Raw genomic sequence first — 21974 nt, 5'->3', positions numbered from 1 at the left:
CATCTCTGCAAAAAAAACATTATTACAACCAGTGGATATACAATTACCTGAAGAAATAACATAACTGGAGAGTAATTAACAAATATAAATATTACTGACACTATGATTTTGTGCAGAGTTAAATGACATAATCGTCACAAATAGTTTGAGATTATCACGAGTCATGGTGATGAACTACGATTTACAAGTAAAATTTTGATAAAATTTGCACTGATCACCTTGCCGGAAACTTGAAGAAATAAAACATAAAAAATGGGCATTGTACAGGTTCGAGTACAAGTGACAATCGCTAACAAAAAGAATTGCATATATCATCCTGAATCCTTCTCAGTTCTGATGTAGGCGAAAAGTTTTTGGGATCTCTCAGAAGCTGGATAACATTCATCTTTAACAAGGACCGGAGAAAAACATTCAGAATCAAATGTGGAGTGCTCAGTAGTTTGCTTTGTAGTATTTGCTGGCGCTTTATGCAAAATTTTGACACCTCCATATGAATATCAAAATCATTCTCCCTGCAAAAACAGAAGAGGGTAAGCTTAGATGTTGGTACAACCAGCAAAAAGCCGTCAAAACAGTTTGCTGCATAAATAATGGCTGGAAATTTCAGATTTCATATCATTGAGCAATTCAATATGCCATTATTTATTTTACAATAATAATAGCATATTTTAGCGAGTGATAACAAAAACATCAAAAAAGATGAAATAAAGTGAATACATCTCCATCCTGAAGTCAGGGATCCATCATTAAGGAATGCAACTTGTATAGATAGCACAAGGTATGATTTCGTAAAGCAATCACAAACCAGAATTCATGCACCCACTGACACTAGCAAGAATGCATATACACATACACGCTCAAGTAGCTGAATAACCAATGCACTAGCATAATTTGATGTACAAAGTTCATCAGATTTATAGTGAAAGTCAACCAGAAGACTGCAAGCAATGATGGTCAACTTTCAAAAAGAAACGCTAACAGGTATGCCTAGATTTCCAACCATCCACTTCGATTCTATGACCATTTATTATATCATAGAAACCAGCAATTCCCTGCTAACCAATGATGATGCGAACAAGCATTGTCTCTATTTTTTAGGTTTGCGACATGAATATTGGGCCATTTATTGTCAAAAAATGAGTGGACAAAACTGCAATAAGCTTCTAGATTATTGTGTTTGTGTTTCACATTAGCAAAAAGAAACTTTTTATAAAAATTGTGGTACAGCCCGCTATTCTTTATAGATGGAAGTGTTGGATTGTTAAAAAGCAACATACCAAAAAAGTTAATATAATAGAAATTATAAGACTAAGAAGGATGTGTGTAGTTATTTAAAAAAATAATAATAAACAGGAACAATTAGCTACAATTCCAAAAGATGACAAAATGAAAGATCAGTTTGAGATGCTATGGATGAATTCACAGACAACCAACTGACTATAATTAAAAGAGTCGAATTCTATGGTATAAGGTATAAAGGGTCAAAAGAGATCTAAGAAACAATTAATTAATATTAACAAATAATTTAATTAATTTGAATGTTGCTAGTAATAGTTGCATAGGAATGAATGATAAAATATTTATGTAACTCCAAATAGTTAAGACAAATAATTAATGATTGTGATAACGCTGATGAAAAAGAATACCAAGTCATTTAAGTAAATACAAACCTGTCCACCACCTATCAATTTAGTTTTAACTAAATACCTGCTATAAGGGCACCCCAATGCACGAATCTCCCGCCAGTGCGGGGTCCTAGGAAAAGGTCGGACCACATTAGGTCAATTGTTTCCACATTACCTTCAACTAAATACCTGCCATAACGACATGATTTTCATTGACATGAAATTAAAGAGTACACTAGACTTAAGTCACTTCCCACAGCAAACATCTACTTCAGTTGCATTGTTCATCCCAGCAATTCCACACTAGAAAGTTGACCCAACCCCACTCCCCTAAAACCATGTGGGTTACACAACAATTAAACCAGACAACTAAAGCTTTTGATTGTACATTTGATTTCTCAAATATTTCATTAATCAAACTGTATCAAACATACTATGTCAATATTATATTTTTCCCTGGAACATATCTTCAAACATTCTCCCATGTGTCAAAGCATTTTGTACTCAATGCAACATAAGAAATCAACATTACTTTAGCAATATTATTTGAAGAAAACTTTGCAAATCTAATTATGATTAGAGATGCATTTTTCTAATATTTACCTAGGCACGTCAATGGGCTGCTTGGGCCCAAGAGAACCTGACTTGATTCTGTCGTAGGATGATCCTTATATATGTTCAAACTCAAGATTGCATTAGATTTCAATTTTTGATAAAGATACCCCATAAAAACAACTTTAACTAGTTTTATAATTAAATAACACTTATATAGTATATATAGTGTCATATATTAAGTACAAGTAGTATCTTAAAACCTAAAAATATTGACATCTGGATCAGACACTCAAATTGAAAAAAAAAAACTAAAACCCGAAAAGACCAAAACAATTAAGAGTCAAAAACTTTTAGGATTCAAGAATAATTTCGGGGTTTGAGTTCATATTTTTTTAATAACCAAACCAATTAAGTCACTTTTTTCTTAAAACCTGACCTGAGAGTTCAAGATTATGTCAAAAAACATATTGGTGTATCCACATCCTTCCAACAACCATGATCCTTTGTCATGTCACATCATATGTGATACTATCCAAAAACACTGATGGGTGAGTCACCGATAAGTTGCATCGGTGTAGGCTTGACTGTCAATTGCCAAGTTACAAGAAGACCATAAGGAGATCCGTTGAGGCCTGTGTATGAGAGAAAACAAAAGACGAGAGGTTAGAGGGACAACCAGAGAATTCTCTGGTGATGTCACTCTGATGCTCAAGTTAGGGTTTCAGTGGAGTGAAGAAGATGAACAATATTAGAGCTTGTGAGAATGATGTGTGCATCTCTTCTCATGAGGGTCGGCTACCTTTTATAGGGTCAGGACTATCCGCCATGTTCTCCTTGTTTCTCGCGACCGTTACCACGTTCCTCGAAATAAATGGTTATTACAACCCATTTATTTCAGAGTAAATAGTTGTATTTTCTGTCGTTCTCGTGATAATGGTTGTGTTGTCCACGTCTCCCATGGATAACGGTTCGTCGCTTTAACTCTTGATAGCTGAGACCGTTTCGGTTTAGCCAGAGGTAGTCCGAAAACCAAGTCGGGGGTCGAGGTTTAGAGGTCGGGGACCGAGGACCGGGAGTCAAAAGCACAACTTCCTTGACGTTTGCCGGATGCCTTAGCAAGACTGTTGACCTTTTTAGCCACATGACCTTCATTGATTACCCTTGTATCAATATGGATATACCCATGTTCTTAATTTGACTTGCACCAGTCAAATAAGAGATGAAGATAAATGATGAGAATGAGAAATGAGATGCTGGTGGAGAAGATAAGAGATGCTAAAACTAATGAATGAACAATAGAGAGAGGGTATTTATATAAGATTTTAAGGAATTTTTAGTATTCTTCTTAATTTTGAAGATCATTATAATCATTTTAACTAAAACGTCTATGGTACCCCAATTATCCAATTTTTTTCAATATTTTTGATGATGGTACCCCAATTATCCAATTTTTAAATATTTTTGACGGGTGTATCAAGAATTTTTTTGGGAAAAAATTGTCAGAGCCAAGCCAGGTCATGGCCAACCTGGCCCGACTTTAGGCCAAGCTTGACAAGCCCTAGTCATGTTTCACGCATGACACCAAGGTTACTCAAGGAAAAAAAAAAGGTTAATTGCATCATTGTCGCATGTGGTTGGAGATGTCATTTTGGTATAAACACTTTACAAGAAAACTAGAAAAAAATCTTTGCCTCACATGTACAAAATAGGAAGAGAAAACATATAGGCAAATATATCAAGACCATTATGATGCAGGAGGATCTGTAAATTTTTATTATTAATTTTTTGTTAATTTTTTACCTTTTTGGTATTTAAGGCATATTTTAAAGTGTCGTACCGAGACAGTCAAAACGGGCGAAACATCTCGTTCCGCTCGACGATTGGCACCGGCATGACCCGGCACCAGACTCATGTCAGCTATGACGTGTTGTGCGATTCCGTGGCCACAGTGGAGGGGCTGCTTGACCCCGCAACAGTAGCGAAGGGGTCGCATAATCCTTTTGCTGTCGCCGCGGACCCCTGTGGCCACTGCAGGGGTCGCACGACCATCGCGGTCACACTGAAGGAGTCACGCAATCCCCGCGGCCATGACTGAGGGGTCACGCAACTCCGCGACAACGCCGAAGTCACGCGAGCTTGCGAGTGGTGTCGGATTTTCGATTTTTTTAAATTAAACTTAGGTTAATTATTTTATTTAACTCCTAGCTACGAAGGAGATAATCTAAAGATGTTTTATTAAACCCTAATAAAATTATCTAATTAATTTTATATTTCATTTATTTTAATTTTAAAATTATAATAAAATTTTTATTTATTTATTTATCTATTTTCATATCTTTTCCCTTTTTTAAAGACTATTGTTTATATTGTTTATTTTTAAAATATTTATGTTAAATACTTTATTTTTTAATTAATATATTTTATATCTAAAAAATACCGAAACTATATCGGCACGACACGATATGGTACCGAAATCGTATCGTTCCGGTCTAGGACCAAAACCTCGGCACGAGTCGAAATTTTAAACCTTGATTTAGGGTATTTTTGATAATTTATATCTTTTGTATTTTTGGCTTTTTAATCGGGATTTTAGGATTGTGAGTCTGTTAGGAAAAATTTTCCTTTCTTTTAAAATTTCTTTCCTTTCTTTACAAGATAGGAATTGGAGTACATATGTTATGATTTCTTTCCTTTCTTTGTGTCTTAAAGTTAGAGTATAAATAAACATGTAATTAACTGTTTGAGGGATAATCCTAGAATATTAAATAAAATTTTCTTTTTTTCGGAAACATCTAGAGAATAGCGGTTATCTCTTCTTGTTTTCTCCTCAAACCCCCCCTTCCTGTCAACTCATAGGATAATTGCTATCCTATCCAACATCAGTCGGTATCAGAGCTGACGTGTTTTGATTTGAGGAAGCCGAGCATCAAATCCAATGGAAGGTCGTCATTGTTGTGCTCGTGGCCGTGCTAGATAGGTTCCTGAGGAAGTCTCGCACCATGGTCGTAACACCCAAGACATGATTGAGGATTTATATAGGCAAATTGTAGATTTAACCAATGTGCGAAGATTGAGGCGTGTAGCGGCGGCGACGCAAAATCTTGAAGATCGTGAGGTACATGTTCGAGAGGATCGACATTTGAAACCTCGGATGTTGAGTTGATCTACCCGAATTTTTTTAGTGAGAATTTTGTTAATTTGATCAATAAAGTGGAGCGGATCTTCGACTATCAACAAGCTCTGGATCGGATAAAGGTGAACCTAATTGCCATCAAACTCAGGGTTCGAGCATTGGCGTGGTGGGAGCACTTGCGGTGCTCACGAGCCTGACGGGGCAAAACCAAGATCAAGGATTGAGAGAAGATGAAGAAAAAGATGAAAGATCACTTTCTTCCTTTTTGGTACACTCAAACTTCGTTCCAAGGACGATTAAATTTTGCCATGGAGGGCTATAGTTTCGACGCCCAAAATGACCTTGACAGATTCGAAGATGATTTGGAAGAAGAAGTTGACGAGATACTTTATGGTGATTGCCCTGAGACTTTAATCATTCATGAGTATTTATTAATTGAGGAAGATGTGGGAGACAAGACCGAGACGAATAATGACCAAATCTACGATGAGGATAAGGTCGAAGAAATTATCGAAGAAGCTGATGATGATCCGCAATATTCAGGTGGACCTAACAAACAGACATGTGGGTTTGATATTTTTGATACATATCATCCTTTAACTAGGATAAACTCATCCGGTGCGAGTCCCAACCACAATTTATGCTTTGATATTGTTGATGCTAATAGAGTTGAATTCAAAATAGAGAGTGACATGGGTGTTGGCCTCCTGTTCCACATAGATTCTACTCGTGCTTCGTCTGTTATCGCAATGGACGTGATTTGTAGTGGTGAAGAAGATTCCTTAACAAGTGCTGAAGATTATGTTGGAGATGTTGCAAATCTCCATCGAGTGCTTGATGGTTTTCCCTCAACCCTAATTCTATGGCCCATGGCGAGGTATGGGGAGGGTGACAAGAGGTGGATCGTCAAGGAGCACACCGATGGCACCAACATCCACAACTGGCACTAGATGGAGCGCAACTACCTCGAGTGGTCCCGATCCTTCCTCTCCTCCCTTCTCTCCAACCTCACCATCATCGACGGGGAGGGCGGCTTCACCATCCGCACCAAGGCCCTCGACAAGCTAGAAGGATGCCTATGTCAATATCCACAATGACAAGATCATCCTCGAGTACAAGCACTCCCTTTCCCTCGGTTGGGAGGGTGAGGCCTGTGACGCCGCCAATGGCAGCTCATCTCCGCTCCTCAAGGTATCCGGCACCGTTGAAGTTCCCTACCTTGGGGGTGAGAACGCTAGGTAGGACCCTCAGGTTAGAATCACGCTCCGAGACAATGATGGCCCGATTGGGCGCCAGATCAAGGACGCCTTCATGGATAAGGGCAAGTCGGTGATATTAGAGAAACTTAGGGTGTGTTTGTTTTGCGCATTTTCTGAAAAATAGTGTTGATTTACATTTTCCACATCTGTTTTCTAAAAAAAATAGATAGCATTTTCTGAAAAGCGGAGAATGTCTAAAAGTCATTTTCTATTTTTCAGAAAATGCGCGTTTTCCAAAACATGAAAATGAAAAACGCGCAAACCAAACGCACCCTTAGGATTTTTGTGGAGACAATGGCCAAGGGAGGCCTTGCAAAGGACGAGCTTGAGGCGAAGAAACCCCCCTCAGTGACTACCAAAGACATCCTAGCGACAACTCAAACAGCTGGAGCAAAAGATCCAACGGCCGCCACTGTGAATAATGCGGTGGCTGCACCGCCAAAGGAAAAGAAGAAGATTAAGGAAGATTTCAAAAACGTATCTTTGACAGAGAAACTCTATTGTAGGGAGAGGAATATTTATGAGATGATGAAAATCGGTGGAAGGGATTTACACAGAGCAACGCAAGGATCAGTAAGGAAGTTGGTGGGCAATCCAGCCTCTTTGATGAATCGATCACGGGTGTCAATGAGGAGTTGCAGGAATCTAAGCTGATTGTTCAGAAGTGGAGATTTGGAAGTTGGCCAGATGGACTTCATTCCACAGTTAGGCTGACTTTTGAGGAACCTATACTTTCCCCCTTCATTGAGGCTGCACTTGCTGGTTTTGCATTGGATTGCAGTAAGCTTCAGGAATATACTCATGGTTTCTTTAGCAATATGGCTGAAATATTGGGTGTGGTTTTGCACAGTTCCTTCAGCATGTTTCACCTCTTGCATTTTATTTGTGTAATCCGGATGATAGCTCCGCAGTGGGCATTAATGATTCTGGCAACATTGACAGTGGGTTTGGAAGTGTGTCCTTTGATGAAGATAACGATGAACCTAGAATTTGTAGCATTAGTGTGAGGACTGGGGTTTTGGATGAAAAGGCTGCCGCAACCCAATCTATTGGCTTGTTTGCATTTCATATTAAGAGTGTTTACGCACCCTATATGGACGAGCCATTGAAAATTTTAGTCAGGCATGCAGCTTATTTTCACGAAGATGTCAGGCTTCAAGCTATCATAGCTTTGAAAGGTATTGTAATGGTTGTACAGTCAATTTCTACGGGTCAAAATGATGTATCAGAAATACAACGGGAAGTTTTTGATACTGTAATGAAAATCTATATCAGTACCATGACTGAGGATGATGACAAGGAAGTTGTTGCTCAAGCATGTACTGGCATGGCAGCAATAGAAACTCGGCAATGCGACAAGGAGCGGCTGGAGCATCTTGTGAAGGCCAGGGTGAACGTAGTGGTGGTGGACAGCTCGCAGGGGACTCGATACAGCTGGACATGATCAAGTACGCAAAGATGGACAAGAATGGCGTCCACGATGTCGTGCTTGTCAATGGATCGATGAGAATTCCCAAAGTTCAGATTTTACCGAGTTGATACTATATGATCTTCCTCCTGGGCTACCACCTAAAACTACTCTAAACTCGAGGACGAATTCTTTCAACCCGGGACGACTGATGCAGGAGGATCCGTAGATTTTTATTATTATTTTTTATTAATTTTCATCTTTTTGGTATTTAAGGTATTTTTAGTATTTTAGGTATTTTTGATCATTTTTCTTTTGTATTTTTGACTTTTTAATCCATTTAGGAATTTTAAAATTGTGAGTCTGTTAGGAAAAATTTTCCTTTCTTTTATAATTTCTTTCTTTCTTTACAAGATATAAATTGGAGTCTATATGTTAAAATTTCTTTCCTTTCTTTGTGTCTTAGGTTATAGCCTATATAAACATGTATTTAACTATTTGAGGGATAATCCTCGAATATTAAATAAAATTTTATTTTTTCAGAAACATCCGAAGGACCGCGGTTATCTCTTCTTGCATTCTCCTCAAATCCCCCTTCTCGTCAGCCCACAGGATAATCACTATCCCAACCGACATCACATTGTGAGATAATGATAACCATGCATTACAGTTTGGTTAATTGGTTAATTGATAATACTAGGAATTCCACATGATCAGCTGTTATTATTTGCTTTTTTTTCAAAAACAAATTCAGTCATCCTCTCTTACAGAAGGCTGAAAGGCATCCGTTGGTATGAATTGGGAATGACTAGCAATTATTTGTGTATGAATTTTCAAGTTATCGATTATAAAAGATCAAAATATTCTGTATGTGTATATAAAGGGTCTACTAGGAGACAAAAAGGCTAGCATTCAACCACCTAAATGAAAGCATTTCTACTAGTAACTATTCAGGCATCCAAATAAGCACTGTGTAGGCCAAAATGTATGCTGGAAAAAATTTCTTAATTACAAACCCTTGCACGTTTAGGATTGGGAGCCTCAGGTGGGTCTCGACGAATTTGGGAAGTACTAGAGTCATTCGAGTTCTGCATGGGGGCCTGCATACAGAGAATATTAATATAAGTAGCAAAATTACCTTATGTCCAGCAAGCAGTACATCAAAACGGCATCCTTACCACTGCTGTCGAAGAACTCTGATTATTTGTTCTACCATTATGGTCTGTTGATGTGGCTTGAGATATGAATGGCATAAGATTACGTACTAACCTTGAGAAGAATAGTCCATCCTCACTTACTCCTACACCCACCTCAGGTGGAGAATTTCCGCCTATGCCTGCTTGATCAGTGGAAGAACCTCTAGCAACCTCTGGATGATCAGTGGCATCAACATGAACTTGCTCTGTGGGAAAAAATGACTGCAGCCACTGATCCAATCTGCCAGTTAGTTGAGAAATAGGGCTTTGTCTGTTTTGTTGATCAAATTGAATTTCGTTGTTGTTAATACCCGATTGCAACTGTTGGCCTCCACTAAGGAAGTCTCTTAAAGAGCCTGAAAAGCATAAGATCAGCTTTCATATAACTCGTTCTTGGTTTAAAGCAGCATAGAGAAAACTCTAAACTCTAGAGAAGCTACAAAAATCTGAGCAATACAAAAGGGATAATACTGGACTACTCCATATAAGTCAAATTCAAAAAAACTCGTAAGAGTGAATTAGACAGATTATTCCTGACCTTGATGTGAAGCTGAAGCTGATTCATTTATTGAGGCATTTAATCCAGAAGCTAAAGAAACTGTACTAGAAGAAATTTGGTTAATCTCATGAATGAAGCCTCCAATAGAAGATTCCAAGTTTTGTGATTCTATAGTGGATCCAGTAGTGTGCTGCTGCTCACTGTTATGACCATTATCATTCACCCCATTTGACAATTCATTGGCCCCAGCATCGTCCAAATTTCCAGAAGTGACATGTTGAACCCTTGCAAGAAAAGGGTAGATTAGCCCAACTGCACTGCCAGATGACTCAGATGTTGAACGGCCAGCGCCAGCAGGTACACTAACCACCGTTCTTATTGGCAATACTCTAACTCCAGAATCTCCAGCAACAGCTGGATTATTTGGAGCTCCAGAAACAGCTTGATGAGCAACATTTGCAGTGGAAGTATTTTCAGTTGGATTTGTTGATCCTTGTACTTGTTGTCCACCTTGTGTGCCTAGGTTATGAGGGGAAACTGGTAAGGTACGACCTAGGTAAATGATCACATCATCTGTCAGGTCAAAGGCATTTAGGAAAACAAAACCATAAGAACAAGGTGATTAAGAATGGATAAGATTCTCGAATACCTGCACGAAGACGAATGCTGATATTTCCTGGAAGAAATGTAGTACCCAATGATTCACCTTGTAAACCATGACCATTGTGTGCAGCTCCCATATGTGCATTAAAATTTGATCCTGGATAGAAAGGAACAGGCTGCAACAAGAAAGTTTAGTTGATGCAGAAAAGAATAAGATATAACTCCATAAATGAAATTTTTTTACCTGAACCATCACAGGATTAGGTCCAGTTGCAGAGATGAAAACTGCTGGTCCCGCATTGATCACAGCATCAGCCTGTATGATAAACATCATTTAACTATGGGTATATTTAAAATATATGGAAGGGAAGCTGGTTATGCAACATACTGGTCTTTCACCCAATCGCAATGTCATTGTCGTACGACCCAGTTCTAGTAACAAGGAACCCAAGTTCTGCAATAAGACTCCAGATCTAAGCACACTATTTTGAAGGTTCCCACGCATAAGTGTATTGGTCAAACTTGCTTGATCCTCAAGGCGCCCTGCGAATTGCTGTATAAAACAGCAAAATATTTAGCAGTAAAAAATGATTGATAACAAAGAATTAACATAAAAAGGAACACAAAATTGTTCCTGATATCTGCCGACCAATATGCCACTGTAAATGTAAATCCCAGGAGCTTGTGAAAACAGTGTAAACAACTTTCTTATGCCCATCAAGGAGCAGGGGATCTGATGAGTGGTGATAATAAAAAACAGATTGGATCTTTCACAACAGCTCAAGCTTTGGGGCAGTGCACACCCTGCTAGTGCTAATTTCCACAATTAAACATCAAAGTATCCAAGTTAGTTCATGTGTTGTACTTTAACATATTCAATTAATCTATACGGCCATACATGAGAGGCAGTGTTACAGAGATTGAAGTATAAAACTATCTCATAATAGCTTAAGCTTTTGGATAAGCAAATACCATTTAACCCATGGTATGGTGCATCTAAAAGTGGATGCCACAAAAGTAAGAGCTTGTTTCAATTGTTTAGCTCTAAATTTCTCCAAAATTTCAATCGACTGCATATTTACATTGAATCTACAGTTCAAAGACTCTACACTATTGTTTTGTTGTTAAAAAAGGATAGCTGGTTGAGATAAAACTGTTTACATCATTTGGATATCTCATCTAGATTCCTGCACATATCCAATATAACCCTATCATCATTTCTATTACCATCATGGGGTGTGGATTAGCCAACTCTTAGCCCAGCTTCTTCTGGTGAGTAGGCCCTTGAACTTCCTCTGTTTCCAAAATCATACCCTACTAGGTGACAGGATGGTGTTGGTATCTTCACAAATGCTAATTAGCACTCAGCCCGAGCAAATAATTGAAACCTTGTGCTAGATCAACATATAATATTTTCTTATTTTTAGTATGTATGATAGTGGATTGCACAGTACAGATGCAGTTGGTAATGTGTAGCCTATAGGTTCATAGTTGTTGGAGCATGTGTTGGAAGATGAAACTAGGGCAACTAGCACTGAAATATGTATAACTTATTTCAATGATGTGGGATCATAGTTTATATTTTTTACTGAATCTTAGGAAGTTACAGAGTTGAAGGAAATTTATAATGGGTAATCACAGAAGTATTTGTATTGTCAATTCTTATATGGTGGATAATTGAATTTGGATAGTCTTTGCGACATAGAGTAATAATGTTTTGTCATATTCATAAAAGTAATTGTATTATAATTCCTATGATGTAGTACTTGAATAGGGTGGAATATAGATAGGTTTTGAGACATATAGTAAAAGTGTTCTGTCATGAAAGGTGCAAGGTCTCTAGACCAAGTTTCTCACATAAGCAGTGGCAAACAAAAGTGACTACCAACATGGTGTCTATTAGGTTTGGAGCACACAACCCCTCTGTCTACTAAGTGAAGAGATGCAAACCATGGTTTAAAATCTCGACCCGTGCCGAGGTTTCGACTCCATATCAGAAAGATACGATTTCGGTATCGTATCGTGCCAATATGATTTCGATATTTTTTTATTTATATATAACAATTATTAGATAAATATATTTATTGTGTATAATTTAAAATAAGTTGTATATTAATTTTATATAAATTCTCAATTATTGGACAACTTAATATGATTAGAAAAAATAATTAAATATAGTTTTCTTTAAAAAAAAACTAATCTATCAATAACTTGATTTAAAATTGATATATCATAATATGTTACCTTATTAATACCAAAAGGAGTGGCGTAAATTATATAGAAGTATTGGTTGCAACATTAGGTCAACTCCATAGTTCTCCAACATCCAGATTAAATAATTATCTTATGACATACAATATTGATATTGATTTCTCCATGTGTTCATCAAAGTGTCACGATTCATCACTGGAAGATGGATTTGAACTGGCACCACTGTGCCACTTAAATAGTAAAACAATAAAAAAAAATATCATAAAAAAATTATCAGAATATAAATCTGATTTATTTGAATTTTTTATATATTTTTAGAATTTTTAAAATAGTAAAAAAAAAATTCAGAATATTAATTAATAAAATTTATTTAATTTTTTCAATTTTAAATATATTTTTTTATATTTTAATAGAATAATTTAATTATGATTTATAAAAATCTCTTTGAAATGTCACACCTAAGTTGGGAAATATTTGAATTAATTAACATTTAATTTTCTTTTCGTCAAACAAAGCGCCTCATGCGCGCGCCAGAGGCATCCTGCGATGTGTCTGACGGTGCTAGAGGCGTCTGACGACTCTTCTGGCACCGCCGGAGGCGTCCCACGGTGCCACGCCTCTGTAGCTTTTGCGAAGAGGGATCGGAGGCGCCTCCAGGACACTTAGTCTCGCAACGCTTCCGGCGGTATCGGAGGAGTCCCGCGACATCTCCGACACCTCTAGTACGCCTCCATCGCCTCTAGTACGCCGCCTCCGCTCGTTTAGGTCAAATTGAAATCATACCTGTCCATCTCACTTTTGCCTCCTTGTCGTCACCTCGCCGCTGCCGATTCCTTTTGTCTTCTATCACATGATGCACAAAATAATCCCACCTCCCATGTCAGTTTCGCTCCGGTGGCGGAATGGTAAAATCCGTTCATGCTGGGCGGCACGAAATGGTATTTTAATCGTTGATGCAAACACTGAATCCCAAGTTTAGGTCATCCCTTGTGACTCAAAAGAACTACAATATAGTGGAATTGACAAAAGTCTTAAGAGTTTAGAAGGGATTGGAACAGTCAACTGTCCAAAAACAGAAGATGCTAATCAGGCAACCCTAGCAAATATTGGCGGGGACTAACGAAATAATCATACAAACCAACAATTCCTTTGAATTGCTCTGCTTGATCAGAGTCCCTAGCAGATATTAACTAGGATTAGTGAAAACAGTCATATGCAAACAAAAGTTCCCTTGAATTGTTCTGTCAGAATACTCCTTAGAAATTTTAACTGTTGTAGAAAGAGTTTCTGGATTCTGAATCCAAATAGCTACGATGATTGAACTTAATAAGAAAACAATGAAACAAATTCAATTCACAAATCAAAACAAAAGACCTTCCCATGGCATAAAACCTGCTAATATATAAAAAGACATTGGCCCCCCTCCCTCCCTCATTGCACATCTATGATGGTTTTGCCTTGGTGGGTCTCTTTCTCATTTATTAATGTTTGAAAAGCTCAGGTTACTCATTGGTGGAATTATAAGAAATGCAAACTTATTTATATCATATTAAGAGAAAAAATAAGGATTCATATATATTCCTATTGGACAAAATGATAATATCAAAACTCATGGCAGTGTATTTGTACTTGGCTGATTAGCCAAATGCCCTCATGAAGGAAATGGTCATTACATAGAAATGAAACATTGCCGGAGAAAAACCATGTGCTAACTATGAACCAATTTAGTCTTAGATCAACTATCAAAATCATTACAATGTAGGACCAAAGCAAACAAATTGGCTAAATTGTGTTTTGACTTTTCAGGATAGGCATGTCACCGAGATTGTTTTCAAATTAAACAAATTGACTATTGCAATTATTTGAAATCGATGCACCGATCTTAACCTGACATTCAGCTTTATCCAAGACTGTTTTTCTAGCTATCCTGCCATTGAACCTGATGCAACAAAGTGTTTCTAGTTTTAGCTAGAAAAGGGTCAGCACATCTATAATTTCTACACTTTTCTCAAGTCTTCACTAAATCATTAGTGACCATCTGGACATCATGAACATATACAATCCAAGATCAGTAGTTACCAGCTGAATTGGATATCCAGCCAGTGTAAACTTTTGATTCAATGTTGATCTTGAGGATCCATCAGACCAATACAGTATTGACATCATATTATACATATTAACCCATACCCAAAAAACGAATATAACAAGTCGCAGCATGGTGCTGTACTGCAGTTAGCAACAATAAATTTACTGTTTACAACAAATTGCCTAAACTTGGATGGTTCACCTATTTGTCTGCACTCAGACTGAAAAAATTTAGCCTGACCAGACAGTATGGTCCAAAATATAAAACCATCCATCCAACCTCAAGGCTTAAACCAGCTTGCATCCTAGGTTAAAATCTTGAACCTGCAGCAGGTTTAACCAATAACTAGAACAGAAACCCATCAGCTCTTGCCAAGATCACATGGCTGGCATTGATTAACAATTGAATCAGCTTAGACTAGCTGCAAAATGATTGATTTTATCTCACAACTACACAAGGTCTTATACCTTTGTCAAAAAAATGACATCTTCAATTGATGAACTCCATCAAATTAGATAGAAGGTGGAGTTTTCTTAGGAAATGATTTTTCTTTGGGGGTAACAAATCTTCAATAGGAGAACAATAATTAATGATTCATACAATGAATTTACAGATCAACAAATAGGATTGATTTATAATTTGCAGTTGCTCATTCATCCAAGGTATTTGTCAAGCTAATCAAATTTATGTATGAATTGCCGAAACATTGTGCTAGTCTTAGCAACCAAATTACGATTCAAGACAGATAACAGTGATAGTTATGGCGTCTGAAGGGTTGAGAAAAAGTATAAGTGGATGAAAAACAAAGGATAAAGAAAAATAGGGCTTTGAAATAGGAAATAAAATTGTGTTTGGTTTCTAATGGAACTGAGGTGGACCAAGCTGGATCATGAATGCTACAGATAAGAACCTGATGGCACCATAGACCATGTCAAAGTGAACAATCACTATTGAGCGACAGCAAGTCAATTATCAAACATCACTGATTAAAATGCCAAATTCAGTTGGCATAGAACATGTCTGGGTCAATACCTCGTCAAACAGAAGAAACATGAAAGGAACAACAAACCATCCAGCAAAGATACAGTATTGAAATGAAAACTGAGGAACATCTTTTTCTGGATATACTATTCAGTTCAATTCTTATTAACCGACCTCACCTAGTGGGATAAGACTTAGTTGTTGTTGTACTATTCAGTTCAATTCTTATCTTTTCAACTTAACTGCTTCAGAAATCCCTATTCTAGAGGTCTTGTCTGCTGAGGTTAGCAGCTGATCTCATTATCTATGTCAAAGACTTGTTCATGCGACTAACCATAATATAAAAAATGAGGCTTGAGATTGCGTAGCTTCTAACTATTGACGTAATTTAAATTTTGGCATGCATCAAATACTTCTAAAATTGTGCTAGTACCTGCTGTTATGCATCTCTATGTCAGGGATGAAAAAAAAAACACAAAAATATAGGAACAAAACGACTCAGTTCAAGACTGCCAAGTTGATTTACTTACCACAGTTTCAAATAAAATAGTATACTTGTAACAGTTCAACCACAGTTGACTCAACTTGCAATGTAGAAGTAATGAAGAATGAGGTAATTATATATAACAGAAAGTTCGGTGCTTAAGAGCAATAGCTTGGGATTTATATTATTATTGTCTCATTCAAGTCTCTGTGATAAAACCAACTTGATAAGAGTCAAAGAGGTAATGAAAACATACTGATATGTATCCATCAACTTGCATCATTAGCAATTCTCTTGTAGAAAGCAGAACTTCTACTAAAGATGCTGGACTTGGTAGGCCACCTGGGATAAAAGAATGGCGAGACTGAAGACCATTGCCGAGCATATTAGTGATGTTTGCTTCATTTCTGTACTCCACACCTGCCAAAGAATGAAATTTCTTCTACTTATTCTATAACCCAAACGCTTGCATGAAAGTAAATCTCGTCAGGTTTATAAAGAAAAAAGCTAGCTGCATTTATACCTTCTCTGAAGAACTCATCTCTCATGAAGCTCAAATACTGATGTATAGTGGTCAAAGAATCAGGAATTACCTGCACAACTACAACTTATGATAAAGTATAACAAAAAATGCTAATAAAATTTTTACAGCTGAACAAAGAGAGTAGTGTAAATAACTTGTTCAAAGCAAGCAAACAAACCTATAATGCATATTCAATCACCATATATGATTGACAACTTACAGTTGGCTGTTGGGGGCCCAATGAAACTGCAGGCTGGAATTGGTCGGGTAACTGCCTAGAACCAAGCTCACCACCTGGAACGTCAAGAGAGGTTCTTGCACCCAAATCCTGTGAAGCAAGACTATTTATGCTTCAAAATGAAAACTTTTAATTGGCATTTTTTGCATTAGTGAAGGAAGATTTACCCTGAGATCTGTACTTGAGGTCTGGGATCCAGTGTTTCTTGTTGCAACAGCATTTAAGATACTAGATATAATCTGCTCGATAAAATCAATGATTAGCCGTATTCATGTTATACAAGTATAAAGGGCAGCCCGGTGCACAAAGCTCCCGCCATGCGGGGTCCCGGGGAAGGCCCGGTGTTCATGTTATACAAGTATCCCACAAAAAAAATAAAAATAAAGGGCATTTGTACTGGCAGATCTACCTGAGAAAGATGTTGAGTATGATGGTCCCCTTGGCCAATATTGACAGTCTCAAAGACTAAGGTACGAGCTCCTTGACCAACATGACTACGATGAGTATCTGAAGTAGCATTTGAAACTACAGTGGTAGAAAAAAATTCAATCAGCATTTTCTCATTTAGGAAACAATTGGGAAGGATATGCTCTAATTTCTTATGAATATCTAAAAACACTATGTTAGTAAAAACAGGACAGTCTGAACTATACTTATTACAACCATTAAGCAGAAAGAAACAGAATAATAAAGTCGTTTGCAATTGATGCATTTCAAGGACTACATCCTAATACACCTAGTCTCCTAAAATAAAGGACCGTATATATTCTAACAGTTTGTCAGTAGAATAATAAAAAACTTATTTAACCAACAACACGACAAACAAAAAGAAAATGTTCAAGTTTTCAAGTGAATTCAAGCTACATAAGATTGACCATAACCTCCGTGATTTAAATGCAACTAACTCACCTGGTGCACCTTCATTTTCCATATGACTTGTTGATGGGAATGAAGAAAATGGTTGTGGTTGTCTAACAACCAGATGCAAAGTGTGACCATCTTCAACATCTTAATCATCCATGCTAAGGAACTCCAGTAGAAGTTATTTAATAGAATACTGATAATTAGATGAGCAAGCACATAAACACTAAGTTCATCTAGTAAATTAATGTGTACATCTACTATATGTAAAAGGGAGAAAGCAAGCATGATAAATTTGCTAGAATCCAACAGATAAACAAGCTAATTATATGTATAAAAACCAATAATGGTAAGCCAATTACAATCTATAGCAACTAGAATAACAAAATGCTATGTATTGTAGACAGTATAAATATCTAAAAGAGAAGATTTCTGTGCATCTCAACAATTCTATTTCAATACGAACAGGAAAGAGAACGTCAATCAGAGATTAGGAACCAAAATTGAAGAGATATCTTAGCAATTTGAAGTGGCTAAAACTTCATGTTTCAATAAATAAAGAATCAACATTACCATAGATAAAAAAAAAAAGTATCCATTGATGACACAAAACAAATAGGAACTGATTGCCTAGTGCAAAAGGGACTAGTATTTACTCATTCTAGTATATTAAAATTAGTCAACAAACTTAGGACATCAAGATGATATAATAGGATACGGTACGTAGACAGGATTTCATCATCTTTCAAAACCTTGCCACGGCATATTAAACGCTGTTGTTCAGAGATTACCCCAGTTATACCGGCTATTTGTTCCTTCAACTTTGGGATTGGCACCTGTGAAGCAAAGAAAATATTATACTGTAATAGACTTCAAAGATCTTCATCATTAAATATGTTTGGGGACGTCAGAACAAAAATATGTACGACTCCCATAACTCCACTACAACATAGCATTAGGAGCATTATTCTCTATAAGGAAAAAAATCAAAAAGGTCCAAGCAATAATAGTTATGCAGAGATAATCAAATTTTAAAATTAAACTCTCCAAAAAAAAGACTATAGTCAAACTTGAGAACCATTTTGAAGTATCAGACAAACAGTGTCACATACCAGCCATTCAAAATGATAATATGGGTATAGTTCATTGCAAATAACAATAACTAATTATCTGAGATGTCAAAACTTTTTTGTCACAATAAATACAAGTGGAGGCACCCTTTTATGAACTTCTGAAAACTTATTCAGGATTTTAAATCCAGTAAATCTACAATCTAAATAATTGGATACAAGCATCTGCAGACATTAGAAGACAGATAAACCAGTGGGGGTGCCATGAAAATACCATGATTGTGATTCCATGATTATGTGAATCAGCACAGAGTGTAAATTGTAAAAGGATTAGTAAGTCTACATTATTTGTTACAAACACCTCAGACATTATAAGATTCATGCATCTTTAGGCATCATGTAAGAGATACCGTGATTGTGATTCCATGACAGATAATGTAAATTGAAAAAGAATACGTACCAACCAAAAATCATCATATGAGTCCACTACTGGCTCAATAGCATGGGTGAGTTCAAAGCCCCCAGCAACTACCACTAGCAAAACACCCAAGAAAACAATTTGGAGACAGGAAAGTTTTGGCTCCAAGGCTTGTTTAAGATCCTATTCCAAAGTTTTATGCAGCTTGGCACCTTGCTTTACAAGGAGATGAATGATAAATGCAAATTTGGATTCTACATCCATGTGCTACTTTGTGTGTAAAATCATAAGTATTTGATGTTAAAAGACTTTATATGTAACAAAAATTTACACATGCACATGCCGGAAGTCAGACAAACATAAGATTGAAGTGGTAGAGATGGACAGCGTATGATATTGAATGGTTATTAAATAACAAATCTTGTTATAGTTAACAGTTGATGTAAATATAGTCTTGAATTATGATCACGGAAAAAGGATCACTTTTTAGAAATGAAGACTAGATCCGAGTTGAAGAATCAATAAAAGCTGTTCATTTAAGGTAGGGAAACTTCTATTCATTGCAAGATAACACATTCCAGTTGCAAACTAATAAACAAAGGAGGCAGTAAGGTAAAGGAACAAAGTGTTTTGGATAAAGTAAGCTGCAATTTACTTAATGAACATAATTAAATTGTACTTACAGACTTGTCTACTCGCAAAGTGTACGTTCGAGAATCCAATGTTTTAATTTTAATCTCTACAGTGCTCTGTGAATCTTTTGTGGAATCTATACATGATGTTGTTGCTTCTGAAGGATCATAAGCACCCATATTCTCCTCAAATGACCTGATGATTGATTTTCCCAGAAGAATCATCAAAATGTATTATAACCATTCAGATTCTACATGTGCACAATTCTTGTCCACTTTAGTACATGAAAGAACAGAAATATAAAAATAATATTGCATTAGAAATTTAGAATATTTTGCTATGTTCTGTTGAATATGTGAAACTGTTTCACTTATTCTATTCGAAAATATGCTTGCCCCTAACCTAGATTAACCAATGTGAATACATAAAATAAAATAAAACTATAATAAATCAACCATAATTGTACCAAGCATATTAAAAAAGAAATAAGAGAAGTAAAATAGGTTTGACACCAGTTATATATCACATAGGTATGAAGTCACAAAATCATATAAGCAGCACTTATCTCACTATCAATATGCTATCATCATAGAAGAAATTATTGTGGAGACACTTCCCCAATCACAGTGGAAAGGATCAAACTTAAGTCATTCCTAAAATGGGCCAAGTCAGTGAAACATTACGGTTGATGCCCTAGACATAGCCAATATGTGACTAATTCAGATATCCTATATAAGACAACCTGGTGCAATAATCAAAAAAAATTTATATGGTTGTTCGTGGAAAACAATGATACAAGCTTCAGAGTAGCCTTTTTTCTACAAACAAATCATATATTACAAGCTCCTGATTGACAAGTAGCGCGACTTGCGCCCATGCTGAACACTAAAAAAATTCTCTTTTCCATCATACAAACTCCATCGTTCACGTCCGACGAACTCACTGCTAGACTACATGTCCTATGTGACAGAGCAAACCCATACCATATGGAAATCAAAGAAAGCCCCAATACCCCCAACAAGCGCATCACCGCCCATGCCCTCAACACTCGTAAAATCGAGGGGTCCGATAACTCGAGGCTCGTCGGGAATCGACAGAGCTGGAGTTCCCAAGGTCCCGAATCCCCAACGAGAAAATCAACCCCCAGTAAAGCATAAGGCAACCCGTTCCTGAAAGAGAACGACCATAGTCGGAGGCGCATGGCAGATTCAAGCACGGAAAAGGGAAAAGCACGCAAGCAACCATTAAGATGGTGATTACCGGGGAACCAGGCCGACGGCGAGAGAGTAGGAAACCTGGACGAGGCGAACAACAGACGGCAGCTCGCGAGCCCTCACAAAACGTATTGCGGCGTTGGAATTGTACAGATTTAACTCCGCAGTGGAGAGACCAGCCGCGTTTGATTTCCCATCTGGGAAATTTTTACATTTTCTCTTTCAAATATTTGCTGCATCTTTTAAAATAACCCCCAAACTTTTCAAATGATCGAAATACTCCGAACATATCCAAAACCTAACCATGTCATCCTTTTGCTAATACTATCCCAACAAATTTGTTGTCAATTTGAATGGACGATTCAAAAGCTAAGGCCGTTGCAAAAAAGTAAAACTTTGAGAGGTAAAATGAAATGTTTCCAAGACTTGATCGCGGATTTTTGGTTCGGTTGCCAAACCGCCGCCTCGCCGCCTTTGGACCAGATTCCGCCATTGCGAATTTGCGATGGAATGCGAGACGTTGGATCTAGAGCGGACGGTGGATGATGCCGTGCTAACAGCTCGAACCAAGTTGTGCTGGAGTCAATCGATTTTACACGAACTAATTATAATTTAGATCTGATGGCAAAATTAAATTTCATAAAAAATAATATTTTTGCCCTTTATTTTTAATAAATAAGAAGAATAAGGATCAACGAATGAAGTATCTATCTAATGGATTGAATAAGATTGGCAAAACACCCATGCCAGATTCTGATCATTATGATCGACATCAGGTTTAAGTTGGATGAGCTAAAAAAAATTATTATTATTTATGAACAATTATATACTTATGAAATAGTGGATTTAGGATTTATGAATTAGAATCTTAATAATTTTTATGTCTCAAACAGAAAAAATTATTTAGAGTTTTAATATTTTTAAAAAATAATAATAAATTTTTTATATATAATTTAGTTTTTTATTTTTTGAAATTC

At 36.8% G+C, this 21974-nt stretch overlaps 1 protein-coding gene and 1 pseudogene across 4 annotated transcripts; one reads left to right on the top strand and one right to left on the bottom strand.

Annotated features, from left to right (window-relative positions):
• Nucleotides 1–65: 65 nt before the first annotated feature.
• Nucleotides 66–21190, bottom strand: LOC122027026 (ubiquitin-like domain-containing protein CIP73). Of its 4 annotated transcripts, none has more exons than XM_042585826.1 (17): nucleotides 21044–21190; nucleotides 20767–20952; nucleotides 19834–19978; nucleotides 18381–18498; nucleotides 17711–17809; nucleotides 17211–17326; nucleotides 16969–17040; nucleotides 16784–16891; nucleotides 16564–16633; nucleotides 16297–16460; nucleotides 10667–10831; nucleotides 10523–10594; nucleotides 10325–10454; nucleotides 9715–10227; nucleotides 9159–9532; nucleotides 8997–9080; nucleotides 66–512 (listed from the first exon to the last, which is right to left on the bottom strand). In XM_042585826.1, exons 2-17 carry the CDS (start codon nucleotides 20808–20810, stop codon nucleotides 504–506), a joined length of 2283 nt encoding a protein of 760 aa, XP_042441760.1. In that variant the 5' UTR covers nucleotides 20811–20952; nucleotides 21044–21190; the 3' UTR covers nucleotides 66–503. The 4 variants fall into 4 exon arrangements, with proteins under 4 accessions (XP_042441760.1, XP_042441757.1, XP_042441758.1 ...); XM_042585823.1 differs by having other exon boundaries at nucleotides 9250–9532; XM_042585824.1 differs by having other exon boundaries at nucleotides 9250–9532; nucleotides 9715–10194.
• LOC122027028 lies at nucleotides 6183–7247 on the top strand (annotated as a pseudogene).
• Nucleotides 21191–21974: the final 784 nt, after the last annotated feature.

Source organism: Zingiber officinale, chromosome 10A (genome assembly GCF_018446385.1).
Source record: "Zingiber officinale cultivar Zhangliang chromosome 10A, Zo_v1.1, whole genome shotgun sequence".
Lineage (NCBI taxonomy): Eukaryota > Viridiplantae > Streptophyta > Magnoliopsida > Zingiberales > Zingiberaceae > Zingiber > Zingiber officinale.
This window is presented reverse-complemented; position numbering and strand designations above follow the sequence as displayed.

Coding starts and splice junctions, on each gene's coding strand:
- LOC122027026 (XM_042585823.1), bottom strand. CDS start 20,810: ATGCGCTTGTTGGGGGTATTGGGGCTTTCTTTGATTTCCATATG. Junction 10,832..16,296: donor AAGTTGATGGATACATATCA/GTATGTTTTCAT, acceptor TGTTTTATACAG/CAATTCGCAGGGCGCCTTGA. Junction 10,595..10,666: donor TGCGATTGGGTGAAAGACCA/GTATGTTGCATA, acceptor TTTATCATACAG/GCTGATGCTGTGATCAATGC.